This window comes from Diorhabda sublineata, chromosome 5, assembly GCF_026230105.1.
Source record: "Diorhabda sublineata isolate icDioSubl1.1 chromosome 5, icDioSubl1.1, whole genome shotgun sequence".
Lineage (NCBI taxonomy): Eukaryota > Metazoa > Arthropoda > Insecta > Coleoptera > Chrysomelidae > Diorhabda > Diorhabda sublineata.
In genome coordinates, this window is record NC_079478.1 from 14,528,860 (window position 1) to 14,550,184 (window position 21,325).

General features: G+C 32.3%; 2 protein-coding genes across 3 annotated transcripts; one reads left to right on the plus strand and one right to left on the minus strand.

Annotated features, from left to right (window-relative positions):
• Positions 1-3: 3 nt before the first annotated feature.
• LOC130443964 (polyisoprenoid diphosphate/phosphate phosphohydrolase PLPP6) lies at positions 4-2,545 on the minus strand. The gene is made up of 4 exons (XM_056778889.1): positions 2,334-2,545; positions 2,131-2,265; positions 1,930-2,029; positions 4-1,630 (listed from the first exon to the last, which is right to left on the minus strand). The coding sequence occupies exons 1-4, from the start codon at positions 2,340-2,342 to the stop codon at positions 1,227-1,229; spliced, it is 648 nt and encodes a 215-aa protein (XP_056634867.1). The 5' UTR covers positions 2,343-2,545; the 3' UTR covers positions 4-1,226.
• A 193-nt stretch (positions 2,546-2,738) lies between these two features.
• Positions 2,739-21,325, plus strand: LOC130444125 (retinaldehyde-binding protein 1-like). 2 transcript variants are annotated; one of them, XM_056779147.1, is made up of 5 exons: positions 2,739-2,811; positions 18,109-18,191; positions 18,430-18,580; positions 20,071-20,375; positions 20,488-21,325. In XM_056779147.1, the coding sequence occupies exons 2-5, from the start codon at positions 18,165-18,167 to the stop codon at positions 20,653-20,655; spliced, it is 651 nt and encodes a 216-aa protein (XP_056635125.1). In that variant the 5' UTR covers positions 2,739-2,811; positions 18,109-18,164; the 3' UTR covers positions 20,656-21,325. The 2 variants fall into 2 exon arrangements, with proteins under 2 accessions (XP_056635125.1, XP_056635124.1); XM_056779146.1 differs by lacking the exon at positions 2,739-2,811 and adding an exon at positions 8,767-9,015.

A 21,325-nucleotide genomic window follows, 5' to 3' on the forward strand; every position in this document is an offset into this window, starting at 1 on the left:
TTTTTTCTCTTTTTTTCCCTTTTAGTTTAATTCCTTTTGCATCTTTATATTTTCTTATTTTTCGGAATTTCAGTAAATGTTGGGTTAATTCTTGATCTCCAATTTTTATTCATTTTCATTGGAGGCTCCAGATAGAAGCTGGTTTCTTATAATTGTTCAATTAGAATTTATATAATAAAATTAGAAGAATCAAAAAGCTCTAGGTCAAAAGCTTTGAATACCTTGGCTTTTGTAGATTAGTATTAAATAAAATCTGATATCTTTAGACTTGGTAGTATCACTTTTACTAATACACCTAGATTTTAGTAAATGAACTCATTAGAAAACACTGGAAATACCTATCTGCATACACTGATGTACAGAATAATTTGATTATAGAATTAATTCATTACTTATTTAGATCCAGTTACTTTTCTTTCAACGACAGACTCTACAAACAACTGGAAGGCACAGTCATGGGAAATCCTGCTAGCCCAGTTTTGGCAAATTTGCTCACGAATGATCTGGTTACTGAAATTTTGAGGCAACTACCCTTTCCAGTTAATTCTGTGAAAATTTAGGTTGATGATTTCATTTTAGTCAATACAACGCCCCAAATTGAGACAGTAATATGTACATTTAATTCCTATCATCTCAATCTCAAGTTTATCCTATTCATTTATATATACATGTATAGGTATTTATATTGTTACACGATCTTATTGTTTTATTTCTAATTTCACAATTTTTTGTTTACTTGTTTATCTTCATCAACATTACAGTTATAATGTACCATATATTTTTAGCCTTGATAAAGATCGAAAAGTTGACATTTTAAAAAAACTCTTGGACAATTTTATTTTGAGTACTCAACACCCAACATCATTCGAAATTAAATCAAAGTTAGGAGGTAAATTATGTGACAAGTTAGTATACAAATACTTCATGGAATCAAACATAAGAACATTTATTGAAATATTTGATAACAAATTTTTATCACACTTTTATAAACTACTTAAAACATTTTATTTGTGACCTTCAAAAAACGGCAAAAAATTATATTTGTATAATACTAAAAATTAAATATTTGAGATAAACAGGTTATTTATAAAACACTAACAAAAACCTACTAATTTATGAAAATAATCAAATGTACAGATTACTTAGAAGTTTCTGATAATCAAAGTTAAGACGTATTTGCTTGTTTTACAATTAAAATATCTATGGTGTAAATATAGTTAACAAATTCAAACATGGTACTCTCCACCGTCTAACTTATCATCTGAAACAATATTAAGTAACCATCTAGCGGTACTATCTTGCACCCAGAGGAAATCAATCAACAATCCATTTAAAATACCCAATAAGACACCTCCTAATATGTCCATGATATAATGCCTATTCATCAAAATTCTACTAAGGCATACTGCTATACTCCAAACTATAAATAGAGGTATTAAAGTGAAATGAACTGGCCACAACCAGGTGAAGAAGTATGCTACAAAAACTGATCTACTAGCATGCCCTGAAGGAAAGCTGAATACATCCATGCTTATATTTGCAATAGGGTCATCATAGATGTTTCTTGGTGGCCTTTTACGTCGGAAATAGGCTTTGGCAACAGCTACCATAATGATATCAATAAAGAGCCCTGCAATAAAGAACAAATAAATCATACATTTTTTATTTGGTTGAAACTTTATTTCATTGTAATATTTTCCCAAGATTAAAAAGCAAATTTATAAATTAATTTGCAGGGTATCTATGCAAAATCACATTAAACTACCATAATACATAATCGGAAATGCATTTTGATAAATGATTTATGCAGTTTGAGTGTTATTGCACTAGTATTTATTATGAATATCACCATATAAAAGTTGAATCTTAGTATGCAAAACTTTACATCAATTTAAATACATTAGAAAATATAATCTAAGAAATAGTTACCTAGAAGTATATTAACTTGTAACTGCACCAAGCTGGGGTTATTGAATAACCACGTAAATGCAATCCAAAAAGCAAACCATGGGATTCCATGACAGGATATCTACAATATATATTATTGTTTAACATGTAGGTATAGTTTATAACTTTTATCCCACTTTATTCCAAAAATTTTAATAAAATAAAAATGGCATTGAATCTTACTTCTAATGCTTTACAATAAGTTGTAAGTGTATCAACAACAATAAGTTTGTTTATCCAAGTTAAAAACTCATTAGTTACGTAAGCATCATATTTGAGTAGCTGTTGTAAAGCCGGTGGTACACGACTGGTTTTGAGCTGAAATAGAAAATTGTAGTCAATTAAGATGTATTTTTCAAACATAGGACAATTATTCATTTACTCACTTCAGACATCTCCAACTATATTATATAGAGTACTAATATATTTTTTAGAATTGCACCTTAATGAGTCACATATAATTTAAATAATTTACATTGTGTAGTCGATATGTAGACAGATGAACAGATAATAATAACCATAACATTTCATTATTCATAAATTAGGTTATCTGTCAGTAAGTGACATGGAGCTACTAGTCAATGACAGTTGTTCTATCAGTGCTAATGTCAAACTGTAGATTGCAGTTTCGTGACGTAATTCTTTTTGCAGTATGTTCCTATATTCCAATGCTGAGATTATGTAATATGAGACACATTCCTATGTGGTAGGCAACTAACTTAACGTTCGTGATGTTTGACAAACCCAGTATTCATTTAGTCAATGATCTAAAATGTGATTATATACTAACCTAATTGAAAGAAATCGAATTAATTGCGCTCTTTTGGGCAAATTCTATAATAAAATATCTACGAAAAGATTGTGGTAGGTAAAATCAATTATTGGAAATATGTTGTTTGTGGGTTTACAATTTTAGTTAGATAAGTATGACGGCAAATGATTTGGTGATTAGCTGCAGGTAAAAATATTAATTTTGAACAGTAATCAGGTTGAAGTAATACATAGAAAAAAGAGTTTACGACGTACTCCCAATATAATCGAATACATTTTGCTAGTAGTAATCAGTATTCAAAAAATCATAGATTAAAGAGACTCTAGCTACCCACCCTATATATAAATCATTTGAATATTATGGATAATTTGAATTTACTATTAGAAATTGTTCGATGCTCAACAAATTAGCATAATTATTTCCGAACAATTCGCTGACGTAAATCATCTATAGATTTCGGTTGATTGACATACAAATATTTCCATAAAAACGATTTAAGGACATTAAACAGGGTATTTTCAAAATTTCAACTGCAATTGTTAATTTTCTAAATGAAGTACAGAAGTTTAAAGGCGACATCTATTGAGCAACATTGAGTTTCTACATTAAACGATTTGACTGTTTTTGTATTGATTAAAACATCGTTTCGCTGGATGACTAGTCTTGAATACAGTCGACTAGGCATAAAATTTGACATGTTAAATTAAAATCATCCCTAAATCTCAAGTGATTCACATTTTACACATTTTAAGAATCCTCTTCATCACTAGACTTTGAAAATGTACGAGATGTTTTATTAAAAAAAATGTTACCAGAGAAAGCATTTTTCCCTTATTTTATGAATGTGAAGAAATAAATAAGATACAGAGCCTACTGATGAGATATCTGAGGAAGATAGAAAGTAAAACGAGATTGGACAGAATTAGAAATAAAAAAAATTTAGGAACAAAACCTATCGATACTAAAACAGAAAAAGCGCAGTTAAGATGGTTTGGACATACATATTTAAAAAATGGGTAGAAAACAGTTGAAACTGGGACAAAGAAAAAGCTTTGTATGAAATAAGACGGAAAAAGTAATGGATAGAGGAAAATGGAAGATGGTTTGGAGAGGTCACACTACATCTTAGCTCGACTCCACACACGCCTTACACTCTCGAATGTGTGCAAAGAAATTTTTGAGGATTCTGCCAAAATATTTGAACATAAAAGTTTACCACAATTTCTTAGGGGACACTTTTCATTCCGTCCTCAGAGATATAATCTAAACTTTTACCAAGAAGACGATGCGTGTCCACATTATATTTGGCAATATGTTAATGAACGATTTCATTGGCAGTAGATTAGTAGAAGAAGCTTTATTAAATATGCAATATTCGCAGATTTAACACCATTGAATTATTTGTGGGGTTATTTAAACAACAAAATTTATAGAACCATGAATTAACTAAACTGATGCTCTATAAATTACTTATTATAAAATTATTTGGTGTCAATATTATGATCCTCTTTTAAGTAATTACCTTGAGCATCAAAACACTGACTCCTACAGCACTCTCGTTGTTTGGATGTATTTAATCGATTTAAAATGTATTCCTTTTACGGCGTTTATGATTTTAGATCAGAAAATGTCACGGGGCGTTATATTCAGCGAATAGGGAGACTCTGGTAAACATGAAATCTTTCTGGAAGCTAGAAAATGCGTCACACTCAACTCGAATAATGATGCAGCGTAGTTACATAATATAGGGTAGTTTTTCCTCGTCTGAAATGTTTTTCAACTATTTTTATACAGAGCGAAGTTTTGAGCTAAAATCTGTCTTTCACACTTGTAGCATGCATGATGTAACACCCAATTGGTCCCGATATTTGGGCGCACCCTTCTGTTGACCCTTTTTTGTCTATAATGTACTTTGTGATAGAATACTTGATACATGCTTTGCAGGTAGAACGAACTCCTTCCCTTCCTTCCCTAGCTATCAAAGAATCTTTCCTATTGCTCTTGGGAGCTTTCTTGTGGTCTTGGATCATTTGGTGCTGACACTGTTGACAATGGTGCTCCAATCAAGCAGAGTAGAATTATTCCCTGCATGTTCCAAACAATATTGACATTTGATCTGGTTTTTGCGGATATTGAATTTTTACATTTCATGCTAATGAAATAATTTTGAACAACTCTAAGAATCATCACAAACACTTTTAATATTTTTACAATGAGCTCCAATCGCCGAATCGCCTAATTTCGTATAAAATATGATCGCGCTGTTCAAGATTTTGCTTCTCCATTTTTGTGAGAAACATTATTAAAACATATGTATTTATCACATAGCTTATGGAAAACAAATTATAGAACGCGGCTAGAAAAAATATGTGTGGATAGAGCAGGGTTACTATCTTATGTGGTACAAGTTTCGTTGTTTTAGGGTTACGATAAGCTCCCCAAAAAATCAGTATCATTATCAGACCTCATAGTACCTGATTACGTAGGAACCTTAAATGCTTTGAATGTTTTATGTATCATCACTTTTAATTTAGCTCATTTTCGTTACATTTGTTTTTGCAAATTCGCTACAATAAGACAATAGAAAACCTCAACCGTTGAGTTTTTTGTAATTCACTCTGTACGTTGATGGATGCTTTATTTCGTCTTACGGTAGTTGATATAATCAATAACTTACCTCGAAAAGTAATAGGAGTTTTCTATCTCTATATCCTCGTTTACTTCAATACTTAAACTATTTTCCTATCCTACTGACTTTGTATTTTTCGTAAATAAATGTTAGGGAGACAGGAAACTAAAGTTCTATTCATTACAATATTTTACTATTACACAGGCCTACAAAAAAATTTTTTTTGGGTGCCTAGTATTTTTGAGATGATTTTAACTATATGTATTTTTATTGCTGAATCTAAATATGGAAGCAGTTTTTCTGTATCAGCACTAGATTTTTAGATAAATTCACTTATCTATCAATGCTTTTTTCTATTTAATACTTTCAAGTATGAGTGTTGTAAAATTTATACAGGGATAGATTCGTCTTGCATATTTTCCTTATTGTCAATCTTCTTTTGTAACAAATTGAATTCAAAATAATAATATTTATGAAATAGCTTATTATTATTTTAAAAAATAGTTATTATTTTAATTCATTTATTACAAAAAGAAGACTAACAATATGAGATATATAGCTGATCGGTTGACAAACTGTTAACAAGTGGGATTTAATCCTACTTATTAGTATCATCCAGTTAGTTCCATAGTAATCCGATAGATGGAGCTGTCCAGTATCTGAAGTGACCTTCAAAACTTCAACTGCAGTTGAGAGTTGAAGTTAGTTTGTGAATTCCCGCGGTGCAGATAGATAGAAGTTAGCGTCGTATGAAATTTCTCTTTAGTAACGAGTTGTTGAAAAGTAAATCTAAAACGTAAATTGTTGATGTGAATTGCTGTGTTTGTGTTCTTGAATAGAAATAAAATGAGTTCAAGTAGAAGAAGCTGTGTACATCATCCTGATATATGTTGCTACATATGCGGAGAATACACATTACTGGAAAACAGAAAAACTATTAGTGACTTAGTAAAGAGGGCTTATCTTGGATATTTTGGTGTTAAGCTTGGTGATCAGGATAAAACCTGGGTACCACATATTGTCTGTAAAACTTGTACAGAGCATTTACGACAGTGGAGTACCGGGAATAAGAAAAGTCTGAAATTCGGAGTACCAATGGTTTGGTATTTGGTTATTTAGTCTCTGCAAGACGCCCTATCTCTCACTCAGAAGAAGTGCCAATTCCAACTTTTCACCAGCTACCAGAGCACTGTGAGGACAAATATTGTCTCTCTGGTCAGAATACTGACACTACTGAAGGTGACAGTGATTTTGAAACGATATCATCAATTCCTCAATGTTTCACACAAGATGGGTTAAATGACCTCACTAGAGATCTCAACCTGTCGAAAGAAGATTGTGAATTACTGGCTTCCAGGTTGAAGGAAAAAAAATTACTTGAACCAGGAACGAAAATTACATTTTATCGCACAAGGGAGAAAGATCTGCTAACTTTTTTCTCTGAAGAATGAAATCTTGTATTTTGCCATCCTATTAGAGAACTCGTGATAAAAGTGGGTCTTCCTGAATATTTTCCGGATGATTGGTGCCAATTTATAGACAGCTCAAAGCGAAGTTTGAAATGTGTTCTTCTACATAATGGGAACAAATATGGCTCAATACCAATTGCTCACTCAACGAAAATGAAAGAGCAATATGACATCATAGCTTTGGATTTGGAAAAAATAAAGTATCACACCAATGGGTGATTTGGGCAGCAAAGTGGCCACACCAAGTATCCTTGTTTCTTGTGCCTCTGGAATAGCAGAGAGAAAATCATCTTTCCACCACTGCATATCAAGCTGGGTCTAATGAAGCAGTTTGTAAAGGCTCTTGATAAGAATGAATCCTGCTTTGCATATATAGGGGAAAAATTCCTTAGCTGAGTGAAGAAAAAATTAAAGCTGGAATATTTGATAGCCCACAAATAAGATAGGTGATTAAAGACCCTGACTTCATAAATTCAATTATTGAGATTGAACAAATAGCCTGGAATTAATTTGTTTCAGTTGTCCAAAATTTTCCGGGTAAACACAAAGCTGAAAACTATGTTGAATTAGTGAGATGCTGAATAATTTCAGATCACTTGAGAACATGAGCATTAAGGTGTACTATTTACACAGCCACTTAGACTGTTTTCCTGATAATTTAGGCGACATTATTGAGGAGCAAGGTGAAAGATTTCACCCAGATATAAAATGTATGGAGGATCGCTATCAAGGAAGATTGGATACTCACATGATGGCAGATCACTGCTGGACTTTAAAACGGATTGTTCTAAAATACATTCAAGAATGTCACGCAAAAGAAGTTTCCGAAATGTTTAGTGAGTAATTGGTTTAAATGATGACTTTTTTCTATTCTGTTTCCTATTTTATATAATAAATAATATCTGTAAATCTGAGTAATATATTAAAAATTCCTTGTTTAATTTTTTTCTTTAAACCATAGTTTTTCTTTTAAAATAGTGTAATGTTGATATCTTATAAATTCGAGCTGATAGGCAAAAACTAACAGCATATTTGAATTCAGGGCATCAAATTCACAAGAAAATAACCTCCAAAATCTTCGGCATCAAAACCACTGTTGACCAGTGCTATTTGTCGGCGATTCTATATTTTCCATTGTCCCATTTTAATTAACTGAATATTAGATTAATCGCAAGAGCATATTCGACCTTCTATGCAAGAGGTTTGTAAGGGTAACGCAACAGTTATTGACCATTAGACGTTCGTAAATAACAAAAGTGGTACTCTACGTTGAGATCCGATCATTTTGATTTGATACATCTGACTCCCATCGAACAGAAAGACCAATAACATTAGACAACGTCATGTTAAGGATAAGAATAGAAGCAAATCGATGTCAGACAATAAAAAAACTCTTAAACGCCCTTAACCAATCTTGTTTGACCATCCAAGAGCATTAGCGTCAGATTGGAAAAATGAGCAGAGCAGGTGTTTGGGTCTCACAAAATCTGAAGAGAATAAAGCCAACCAATCTATCACATGCCATGTACCCATTGTCTCATCCACCGTACTCGCCGGATATTGTGCTTTCGGATTTATATCTATTTCGATCGCTACAAACATTTTTTACTGGCAAGAAAATTGACAATTTGGATGATGACCAAAATGCCAACTCGAGATATTTTAATCAACAACCAATTAATTTCTATTTATCTGAAATTGAAAATTTGCAGACTAGATGGCAAAATATTGTCGATATCGAAGGTGATTACATTATTGATTAAAAATAAAAACTTATTTGTTCGCATTTAATTGAAAAAGCGGCACTACTTTCCTTACGTATAATTAATCGAATTAAGAATTGAACTGAATAAACACTGAAATTTCCTCGTATATTAGGATTTGAATTGTAACACAAAGAAATTTCCATTTTATTATTGCGACAGTCTTGCTTAAAACCAAACAAAAAAGTAAGAACCTACTTGTTTTCAATGTCATGACGTATCGAACATATCAAGTGTAATTGTTATTTAATTTATACTTTGTATACTGTTATTTTTTGTGTATATTTATACTTAAAATCTTATTTTGATCAGTGCTTGTTCAAAGTATACCTACCATTTACAGTATGATTGAAAGTAGTGTATTAGTTGATGGAAACAATGAAATTTCCCAACAATTTCAAAAATGTATGGAAAATTTGAGGAATTTAGTGAAAAGTAAGTACAACTTTAAATGTAAAATAATTAGTATTGTCTGTAACTGTCATTACTATAACTTGTTTCAATATGTAATTATGATAAATACGAAATTCCATCATATAATTGTATTAAAGTTAAATAATTAAATAATAATTCTTATGAGGTAGTTCAAAATTAAATAATTGATTTTTAGAACGGGCAATAGGGGCTTGAGGACAAGATAATTATTTGCATCTTACCATGAATATAGGGTTTAGTGAACAAAAGTTTTTCATAAAATTTCCATTTAAATCATCAGCTAGCTTAGTTCGGAGAAGAAAATAACGCCTTTCCTACCTTTCTATACCATTTATATAAAACGACTGTTCTTTAACGGTAAACTAGGTTTCTGTTTCAAGTGATAACTCCTTCATTTTTATGATCATCTGAAACAGATTTTTTTTTATTTTGCATTTTATGATTTCCGTTTCTTATGGGTCCAATAACATTCAATAATAGTTACTGTTAATTGTTTGCCTCTTTTCGAAGATGGGCATCTCAAATTATAGTGGCCATAATCTTGCCAACCAATTATTCCATTTTTGCTTGCTTCCAATGACTTTTACTAACTTCAGTCCTTTCAGAAAACTGCCGTTTTGCTTTGCGATGCGAAAGTTCCTTTTTTGCACAAACAACGCTCTGAATAATAAATTCGTTGTTTTATTGGTGCGGTTATGAGAAAACGCGATACCTATTTGAAAATAAGTTTTCCATGCTCCATTGCTCATGTAACGCTTCCATATGATATTTTCTCAATTTCATTTTGTAGATTTCTATCTTTGACCCTTTTTATGTATTCTGATGTTACCATTTATTTTGGATGTCGGGGTTGTAGGACATCATCTGCAATTAAATGGCCACATTGAATGGAACAAACATACTATTAGTTGTTTGGCCCAAGAAATTAATGTACATAATTATGGATCACCTTGTAAGTTAAAGTTCTTTTGTGAAAACATTAAAAAAACATTTTTGCTGCATTCCTTCAATTAGTAACATGCTAAAATCACTAAAAAATTTCCAGAATTATAACAAAACTTGTTGAAAAAAGAAGTCAAATTCATAATATGTTAATTTCTTTGTTTTTAATTTGAATTCATTTCAATAAATATGCTATGTGTTATTTACACACTGTGACAAATAGAAATACTTTTTTAATTTTGAATGAATGAACAGTAAACCAGAGTTACCCAATAAATTGAAAGAAAAAAGATTTCCACCGAAATTGTGAAAATCGAGAAACTGGAGTATCGATCCATCATCAAGTACCTGTATTTAAAAGGGTTAAGATGTCAGCAGATTTACGAAGATATGCTTAATACCCATGGTTATCAATGTCCTTCGTATGCGGCCGTGAAAAATTGGACTGCAAGTTTCAAACGAAGTAAATTTTTCATTGAAGATGATGACCGATCGGGAAGGCCAGTTTTTGTGTCAGTCCCCGAAAATATCGACGCAGTTCTTGACATGATTTTATCAGACCTTCGAATTGGGCCAAAACAGATATCTGAAGCACTGATTATTTCATATTCATATTCAATCAAATGTGCTCGATTCGAAAACGATGTATACTTCGTAAACCGAATTGTTACTATGGATGAGACTTGGGTACATGTCTACGATCCAGAAACAAACAAAAATCTGCTGGAAAAGTTCTTGCTTCGGTTTTTTGGGATTGCCATGGAGTAATCATGAGATAAGGATAGAACAATAACTGGAGATTACTATTCGATAATACTGACAACTCTACGGGAAAAGAGAAAACACGCGGAAAGCTATCCAAAGGTGTTTTGTTTTTGCAGAACAACGCCCTTTCACACAAATCTCATGTTGCTATGCAAAAAATTCGTGATTTAGGCCTTAATTACACCCCCCTTATTCCCCAAATTTGGCTCCGTCCGACTGACATATCCTTTCTAAACTAAAAAAAAGTTTAAAAGATAGTAAATTTCTTTCCAACGAGGAGGTAATAAAAGCTATGGATGTCTGGTTTGCAGAGCAATAAGACACATTTTTTTTAAAAGGTCTAAAGACGTTGCAGGTTCGCTATAATAAATGTATCTTATTAAGAAGAGAATATGTTGAGTAATAAAATATTTGGAGATTGAAATTTTGTTCGGTTCTATAGTAGCTTAAGAATTTTTCAATATATCCTCTTATATGTACTTAAGAGCTAGACGAATAAATAACGAACTTCACAGGAAACCCTTAAAACTCACATTTTTCTAAAAGTCATCACAATACATAAGAATTGGATTGGACAGTGTTTTTTTCCAATAGTTTCATTCACATCAATCCCATAATGAAAAATACGATTTTCTTAAAAATTAAAAATATTAGATTTACTTGTGGCTCGAAATTCAGTATCTGGATTTGATGATAATTTACTTTACTAATTACTAACTTGATGTTATCTCAAAACTTTTTATAACAGAATATTTTTCTTCAAATCAATACAACAAAGTTTGCAATCATCATGAATAGGAAACATAATGAGATTTTCTTCAACTAGAAATATTTTACGTTCATTATCATCATGCGGACTTGATTGTATTCATCTGCAACCAAATGGCGTAATGTCACGGGATCTTTATATTTATTACTTTTCTTTTTTTATGTAAAAACAAGCACCAGAGAGTGAACCCTTTCAATCTCGAATAATTCAAGGGGTGCCTGTCTGTGGATATTGATCTTAAACTTCTGTAGGTTGTAGTGCTCTGGAAAGACGTTCGTTAGTAGCTGTTTCAACAGTTTTTCACTTCTCCAAAGGAATGAATCCCCAAAATTTGAAATTCTGGGCATCTGCAGGCAAACTCGGTGTTCATAAGCCGCGTGTGCCTGTCGAGTAGATATTGCAAAAACTGCTCTAGGCCGGATCATTCCGGAGAGTATCAGTAAAACAGGGTCAGATCGGCGACCTTTCTCCTATGCTCTAAGCTGTCCAAGATTCTGGTCAACTCTGGATCGCCTATAAGTCGAACTGCTCTCTTCTGTCGATAAAGATTCAAATACTTGAATGGATTGTACAAATAAGAAGAGATCCGAAAGTCCTGATACAGAAGGTAATAGAGTTATAGGATGATCAAGAGGTCAACCTTAAGTACGCTGGAAACAAGTAATGGAGGATATTGCGGAAGTGGCGATGAGGAGCTGGAGGACAGAAAAAAGTGGAACAGGTTGGATAATGTACAAAGAAAACTCAAAGCGAAGTGATGTACTGTAAAAGAATCTACAGAACCCGAAATGGATTAAAGGTCAATATATATATTTAATTTTTCATTGTCATTTGTATGGGAGAAATAGCCAGTTGCCCGGAAATGAGTTTTGTAGAACTAGTTCTGTAGAATGGAATTGCCATATTTTCTTTTCGCAGTTTAAGCCACACAACTATTAATATGAAAAACATGCATGACGTTTTATTGTTAGTGTTATCATCGATGGTGTAATTTAAAGTCTAGAGATTCCGAAGATAGACGCTCTGTGAGTTTATCAGTGTGGTACAGATTTTCTAAGAAACAGTTAAAAATTATTTAAGCAAAAAACCAAACATTTTCTATGGAAACGTGATTCTAGATAGTTATCTAATCTAATATTTTGTAATCAATACTCCAATAACTTTTATATTTTCGTGTCCATAAAGATCTACTAATTGACCAGTTAATTATTGACAATTAGTCGGAAAAAAACCGGACAGTTTCTAGTATCAAAAAATAAAGCTATTTTATTCCATAATAAAAAGTTTAAAAAACAAAGAATATTTAATATTTTTGTAGGTAACTAAACTTTTTTTCACTTTTTAATATATTTCACATAGATGCCGCTGCTTTTAATAACTCCCTATTTCTTGATATCTTATTTGGCATTGGATAAGGGAATGCTGCAAACATATTGCACAAGTTTCAACAAACTTGGTGCTACCTCTTTCTTGAAGAAGGTACACCACAATCTACTGTTTTACCTTCATGTACGGAAAACACTGTGTGCTGTGCAGCCAGTTCTTAGTATAGATATTCAGGAAGTTGCTTTTGTTACCAAGGAGAAAGTAACCAAAAATCTATTAATTGATCCAGGGTGGGCAATATTCCGCATTCTAAACAACTAAAAGTCTTAAAATGGTAATTTTCAAAGCTATATCACTTTGCTATGTAAACCAGAACTCTTTGGTAAACATTTAGAGCATTCGTCACCAATTGTTTAGAATGATATTCTGAAAGATAGCCTTTCTTCAAGGCAATGTGTATTTTTATGCCAAAATGTGGACGCTTATTTTTTTTAAAAGAGTGTTCCTGAACTTAATCATTATATTATAGAGATTATACGCTGCTGTACTCTATTTTTCTAGCAAAAGTAAAATTTCTTGGAAAGACGCCGTAAAATTATAAGTAAAATACAAATACAGTTCATTATAAGTAGGATTGGTCTCATTTGCAATTTCGTTTTCTTGATCTGATAAATACCCCAAAGTGCTGTAGGACAATTTTCGGGGCCTTGTTCTAAGAAATACCGTTTTAATGGTTCCCATGATGAGAGTACTCTATCAAGTGCTTTAAACAAACTTAGGCATCCTGTAGGAACGTGTCGAATAACATCCCTGTATTCACTTTCAAAGAAATCAAAGCACTCCTTCAACTCTTCCTTTTTTTTTGCAGAATTTGAAAATTCTGCAAAAATTTTCATAATTATATGTGCTCGTCCGGTTTACCAACAATTTTTCAACCGGATAATCCTCGAAAAAACCGAACTGTCCGGTCGAAAACCGGACATCTGGCAACCCTATGTTTACTTTAATCCATTAATTGAGTGTGCGAAGAAAATTACCTGACTACACGAGGGTAACTATATATGAAATAAATGAATACTTGCATATACCCATTGGAGTGTTTTAGCTTGATTACCTTGTTTTTTCATAAATCTGTAACTTTTTGAGTACATTAACCATAAAATATATATGAGGCTTAAATTTGGGGGCGTAAGATTAAATAATTTAATAGCGCATATGGTGTTTAAATATTTGTTTTAATATGATACAAAATATAAAAATTTAAAAAAAATTAAACTGAATTTACCCAACAGTCGTTATTTGATTTATAATTGTTTTCAAAACAACAAGCAGTTTTATAATTTCTTTTAACATATCATCAAGCTCCCATATCTTTTATTCCCCTTTCATTACTTGTTCTATAGCTTTTTTGAATATTGTTTCGTTAGTTTTGGTAAATATTACAATGAAAGTTGCCGAAAATTATCAAATGACAACATCCTTTCATTTTTGCTCTAATAAGCTCAATCGGATTCAATTCGCAGTCACTGGTGACAATGCTCATGTATAATATTCAGACTACACTAAAACTTCTTTCTTCAACATATCATTGTTAGTGGTAATTTCTTTTTCCAAGATCAAATCTTTTGAGCACAGTTTGTTCAGTCATTCGTCGGTAACGGAATTAATAGGAATTTCATTCAAAATTTGATAGATATTTTCGTTAACAACATCGAAATTCATTCTTGCGCATATAATATTTTGTTGACTTTGATACAAATTCTAGCAAACCACCAGTTACAAAAACTTCTTCACCATCAATGTGGGTTGTTATTATTTAACAACGCCATTGATAAACCTTGTGAAAAAACTAGAATTTCGAATTGATTTGTCAGTCTTTTGTCAAAACGTATAACAGTTGTTTTCTATCTGTTCTAAATTCTCGTTTCTAGTAAAGTATGCTAGTAAAGAAGTTTGATTTTTTCACTGGAAAGGTTGTTCAAAAAAAATTCGATTTATATTTATCCATTATTATTCTCATTGTGTGCCACATAACCCCCTAAACTTCAGGACCAGTCTCCTGATATACCCCAGGAGCACCAGATGGAACACACTGTATTCTAGCTATTATAAATACATTAATAATACTTCATCTTTATTGCAGATTAGATGAATTGTTATCCTTGAACTTTTTGCTTCCTGGAATAAAAAACTGAATACATTAATTAACAATAATGCAGAGTATTTATGTATCACTAGGACATTAACTAAGTTTTTGCATGAAATTATAACTAGGTACCTAAATAGCAATGAATACGTAGTAAGAAATAAAATTTTATGATTTCATTGCATTGAATATCTCTTTTTAAGTCAAAAGTCACTCTATAATCTTCAATATCCTGCTATATTACCAAACATGATACATAGTTTACAAGAACAACAATAACAAGAACTGTCTGGCAACTTTATATATTTTTTTCACTAAACTTGATTTCAAGGCTTTTTACTTTCATACGCAATATTTCGCCGAAATCAACACGTGTATCTACTTTTTGTATACCTCAGATGCGGAGGACACCGTTTATATTTCGGGTATTGATAAGAAAATATAAATTTCGGACGACTACATATCTTTGAAAAACTTACACACGAGTTAATCATTGATAAGTTAAATCTCACTTGATTTGGGCATAGCTAGTCGGAAGAAAACTCAATATTCGACTCTTTCGTTCTCTGATCCCAAGTGATATCACCATTTTTCCACAAAAATATTCCTCTCGTGGATTTAAGCGCCATACTTCTACTTAGCCTGCTTTTATAAGGTTGGGAACTATAAGTACTTTCACTTTTTACTGTTACTGTACTTATGTTAGTGCTGTACTTTGCCGTTTGTCACGTGATACTGGTCACATTGACGAAACAAGTAGGGCGTGATTTTTATTACAGCTTTTAGTTGTGGGTTAATTTTGAGTGGCGTGCAGAAACAAACATTTTCGGCATATTTCACTTTTTTATTTCCGTAAAGAAAAGAAAGCTGCTGCAAAGAAATATGTGAAGTTTATGGTGCTAATTACTTAACAGATTGCACGTGTCAGAATTGGTATCAAAATATCTTTCTGGAGACTTGTCCCTCAAAGATGAGCAACGTTCCGTTCGTCATATAACTGTTCGAGAGATTACGAAGAAGCTTCATATGTCGCACACGACAAGTGAAAAACACTTAAAATGCCTTGGGCTAGTTAAGAAGCTTCATTTAACACAAAGAATCAACATTGCGAAATGTACTTTAAATGAAATAAAACCGACTCTTTATTGAAGAGAATCATCACTGGTCATGGAAAATGGGTCCTGTATAGTAACATAGTCGAAAACGATCATGGAGCAAACACGATGAACCAACGAAAACAACAACAAAAGCTCATAATGTAATTTTGGTGGGATTACAAAGGTTTTTTGAGCTGCTTCCAGGGAACCAAACGATCAATTCTAATGTTTACTGTCAACAATTGATGAAATTGAATGAAACACTTAAAGGAAAATGGTTAAAATTGTCAAATCAAAAAGGCTTAGTATTACACCATGATAATTAAAGGCCTCACGTATCTTTGGCAATATGTGGGGAACTATTGGAGCTTGGCTGAGAAGTGATGCCACATCCTCCATACAGCTCTGATCTGATTACCATTTATTTCGAAGTTTGCAGAATTCTTTGAATGGTCACACTTTCACACATGACGATGACCTTCAATCGAACCTGTTTCAGTTTTTTGCTGATGAGGACCAGAAATTTTATGAGCGTGGAATCATTAGGCTGAAAGAAAGATGGCAAAAGGTCAATGAGCAAAATGGATAATATATAATTAATCAAAAACTATTCTCTGTTAAAAAAATATCACAAAACCGAAATTACTAAATATCTACTACTAATACTAATAATCAAAATATATCTGGGGTTTACAGATATAGGGTAATGAAATATTAATAGCTGGATATATATATATATATATATATATATATATATATATATATATATATATATATATATATATATATATATATATATCCGTCAAAAAAGTAAACCAGAGTTACGCAATAAATTAAAAGAAAAAAGATGTCCACTGAAATTGTGAAAATCGAAAACGAGTATCGAGCCATCATCAAGTATCTGTATTTAAAAGGGTTAAGAGGTAAGCAGATTTACGAAGATATGCTTAACACCCATGATGATCAATGTCCTTCGTATGCGACCGGGAAAATTGGAGTGCAAGCTTCAAAAGAGGTAAATTTCCCATTGAAGTTGATGACCGATCGGGAAGGCCAGTTTCTGTGTCAGTCTCCGAAAATATCGATGCAGTTCATGACACGCATAAAAAGCGTGCAAGGGTAGAAGCATGGCGTTCGATCTGTGCTCGATATGAAAACGATGTAGACTTCTTAAGCCGAATTATTACTATGGATGATACTTGGGTAGATGTCTACGATCCAGAAACAAAGCAAGACTCCAATACCTAAGAAATATCGTGTCCAAAAATCTGCTGGAAAAGTTCTTGCTTCAGTTTTTTGGGATTGCCATGAAGTAATCATGATTGATTTTTTGTATAAGGGTGGAACAATAACTGAAGATTACTATTCGACATTCTACGAGGAGGTAATAAAAGCTATGAAGGTCTGCTTCGCAGAAGAAACATTTTTTTTGAAAGGTCTAGAGACGTTGCAGGTTCGCTGTAATAAATGTATCCAATTAAGAGGAGACTATGTCGAGCAATAAAATATTTTGACATTGAAATTTTGTTTGGTTCTATAGCAGCAACAAAGTTATGTCTATCGTACTTTGAGACTGAAAAGTTATTTTGCTCGTGGAGTTTATGTTACCCGGAATCATAATTAATGCAATTATTTATTGTGAAACTTCAAGACGTTTATGGAGAACCATATGTGTTAATCCATATCAACGCTAGTCCAAACATCTCCTCGAACAATTTCAGTACGAAATTTTTGATAAGTCGCCATACAGTCCTGACTTAAAGCCCATCTTGTTTGATCATCTGACCATCTATTTAGCTCTGCTCTTCTTCACTTACTTATTCCACCAGTTTGACTTTTGGCAAGCTGGCCAGTTTTCAATATTTGTTTATTTTCTGGATACTCCTTCTACAACTTCACATACATCCTTGATATACTGGATTATATTCCCAAAAATTACCACACTACTATAATCTAAAGATCATTTTAACGCTGTTCAATCATAACCATAAATTTTTCTATAAAACTTTTTTTCTTTATAATTTTATAATGTATATTATCTACTTCAGATGCAGACATTGAAGCGAATGACGATTATTTAAAAAGATATTTATATGGAACTGATATGAACGTCGAAGAATCTTTTAAAAAGGTAAATAAAATAGAAAGTTTATAGTTCTACCAATGGTTAGAGGTGAGTGTTGTGAAATTAGAATATTCCTCGTGCCATATTCTTTAAAGGACTAAATCATGGTTTGGAGATGTTTTCATGCTAACTTGATTTTATCTATACATACACGTATTGTGTTTGAAAGGTTCAAACAACAAAAATTTTTGGTTGGTTACAAGTTTCGGTAATATTAAACGTGTTATTTGATTTGATTTTTCAGATAAAAAATTGTCATGATCATATGAAACAATATAAGGACTGGTATTGTAAAGATGGACCCTTGAAATTTAAAAATTTTATTGATAAAAATATAAGAATAGCACTAGAAGATTGCGATAAGGAAGGAAGACCAATCTATGTATGTAAAAATGGTAAGTCTATTCACTATCAATTTACGAGATGTGTCTATAAAGTTCGGTGAATGGTTCGATATAGCAACTATAACACATTCTACGCGCCCGCGCTTGCACTTGACGATGCAGAGATAAGTCGAAGAGCGCCTCATAGCAGGAAGCCTCGTGGCTGTCATGGAAAACCCCTCTACGAGCAGTCGAACGTAGACAGTGAGAAGGGCAGTGTTACCGTAACGAGAGAGGACGGCAGCCATGAAGAGAAAATGTGTTTACGAGTAGTTTCGAGACTGGAAGGAAACCACTGACTATGAGCCAAGGTTGGGTCGGCCATCAACAAGCAGAACACCAAACATGCGCGAGTAAAAACATGTTGACAAAAAATTGGCGACTGACTGATTGAGAAATTGTGTAATATCTAAGACACTGTTCGCTTCACCATCTGCGAAGATTTGGGTAAAAGAATGATCTGTTAAAAATTTGTGCCACACGAGCATCATAAATCGAAAAAAATGGAAGTCGCTGGAGATTTTATGATCATGTGTAATGGGGATCCATATTTTCTGCAAACCAACCTCACAGGGGATGAAACGTGGTGATATCGATGCAGATTCCAAGAGGCAATTGATAGGATGACGTCTTTCTGGACTCAATATGTAGTACTGTTAAAAATTCAGGGTCAAGACAATTTTCATCGCTTACTTCAAAAATGATGGAATCATCCATCAGGAATTTGTTCCCGTGGAACAAACTATGATCGAAACAGTCTACAAAGAAGTATTAAGCGGTTGTTACGACGCATTCGGGGTGTTTGGCATCAGCTGAATAGGACTGGGCAGTTGGTCCTGATGCACTAACCACGTGCATCAATTCTTGACTCATCATGGTGTAAATGTTCTAGATCAAACATCGAATCCCTCTGGACAGGTAATTGTCAGCCAAGGACGTGTAACATCCATTTTCGATTGATTTCGAAAAATGCACTTTCTGAAAGTTTTCAGAAGCTTTATAAACGTTGTCAAAATATTTGTGAACAATGGTAACTTCTTTGGAAGCCGATAAAGCTGATTTATTTGTATTTTCTGTTTTGTTTTTTTTTAATACTATTCACTAAAATTTTTAGACACAGCTTATGATCATTGAAGTAAATGAATTAGCATCCGTTTAATTCTAAATAAATTTTGATGTCAAGTATTGTAATAGCTTTATCGACAATTTTTGGTCTTCCTACAAAAATATACAGTATATAAATTTTACTCATGGTTTACCTAATAAAGGCACGAAATGAATTAAAATATAATTAAAAATGAAGTAGCCACTGCCTGTTTGATGTGTGCGTGAATATTTTAATTTTTATAAATTAATTGATATTTAAAAATAGGAGGCATGAGCACAGGTGAAAATGAGTCCTCGTCAATTAACATTGTCTGAACCGCCGGTGGATCTGGAGATTAATACTGTTTTCCATCCTTGTTTTCCTAAAGTATACGCTTTTTACATGATTGTTTTAGGTAACATAGAGCCAAATAATATGAGTATATTTGATGTGGTAGCAGTAGATGACGTTTGGATCGAATCAATCCTCAATGAAAACCCAGAGGTAGCTGCAAAAGGTTTATGCGTGATAATGGACATAAAAGATCAACATTGGAAACTTACAAAATGGTTGCAACCGGATATTATCAAACAAAGTATAATGAAAATAGATAATTTACCGTTCAAAAATTTCAAAGTTCACGTAGTTAATAATTCATGGTGGATTAGTATTGCGATAAAAATAGTTTGGCCCTTTTTGCCGCAAAAACTTAAAGATATGGTATGTTGCTCATTGAAATATCTTTATAGTGAGTCACCCTCATATATTATATTATAGTAAACTATGTCTTCAAATGAAAATTACGAAAAAAGTATAATCTAAACTATTTTAGATAAAATTTCATTTTGACAACAAGGAAGTATTTTTCCAATACATAGACAGGAAAGTCTTACCAATCGAATATGGTGGTTTAAAAGAAATAAAATATTCAGAGCTCTACGACAATCTTTATAAGAAAAACGAAGAAATATTCAGTAGTTTCACCGTTAATAGGAAATGATCCATATTTCATTAATAGGTTAAGTTGGATTAGGTTTGTTGTTATCGGTAAGAGACGTATATTCGTTAAGGATAATTGGTTCACAAATATTATATATATATATATATATATCATTATTATTATTATTATTATTATTATTATTATTATTATTATTATTATTATTATTATTATTATTATTATTATTATTATTATTATAATCTTAATATCTATTAATTTTTATGAATATTTCTAAGTCTTGATGTCTCTGGTTTAGCAAGGGATTGTTGCTTTCATTGAGACAGCTTTTTTCCAATAATTGATTCCAAATTGAAACACAATATTCAATACTTCCACTACAGTAACACCTAGAATTACACTGTCTGAGTCGCGTTTCGTTAACGGAGTCATCGTCTTCATAGATTGAAAATAAAGTGTCTACAGTTCACCGTCGGTCTCTGAAGACGATAGCTTTGTTATCAAAACGCATGCTAAACAATGTAACTGCAAGTGTTGATGTAATGGTAGTACTGGATAGTGTGTTCAGTGTTATGATTCTACCAAAATGTGGGTTTATAATTTCAAACTATTTCAACAAATAATTATTTGATTTGTAGTTACAATCTAGTTTATCACATGGCAAAAAACTTTATTTGATGATGAACACTTTAATTGATTATGTAATAAATGTCTT

Coding starts and splice junctions, on each gene's coding strand:
- LOC130443964 (XM_056778889.1), bottom strand. Junction 2,030..2,130: donor CTTATTGTAAAGCATTAGAA/GTAAGATTCAAT, acceptor TATATATTGTAG/ATATCCTGTCATGGAATCCC. Junction 1,631..1,929: donor ACAAGTTAATATACTTCTAG/GTAACTATTTCT, acceptor TCTTTATTGCAG/GGCTCTTTATTGATATCATT.
- LOC130444125 (XM_056779146.1), top strand. CDS start 8,925: ATGATTGAAAGTAGTGTATTAGTTGATGGAAACAATGAAATTTCCCAA. Junction 18,581..20,070: donor AATCTATGTATGTAAAAATG/GTAAGTCTATTC, acceptor TGATTGTTTTAG/GTAACATAGAGCCAAATAAT. Junction 20,376..20,487: donor CGCAAAAACTTAAAGATATG/GTATGTTGCTCA, acceptor AAACTATTTTAG/ATAAAATTTCATTTTGACAA.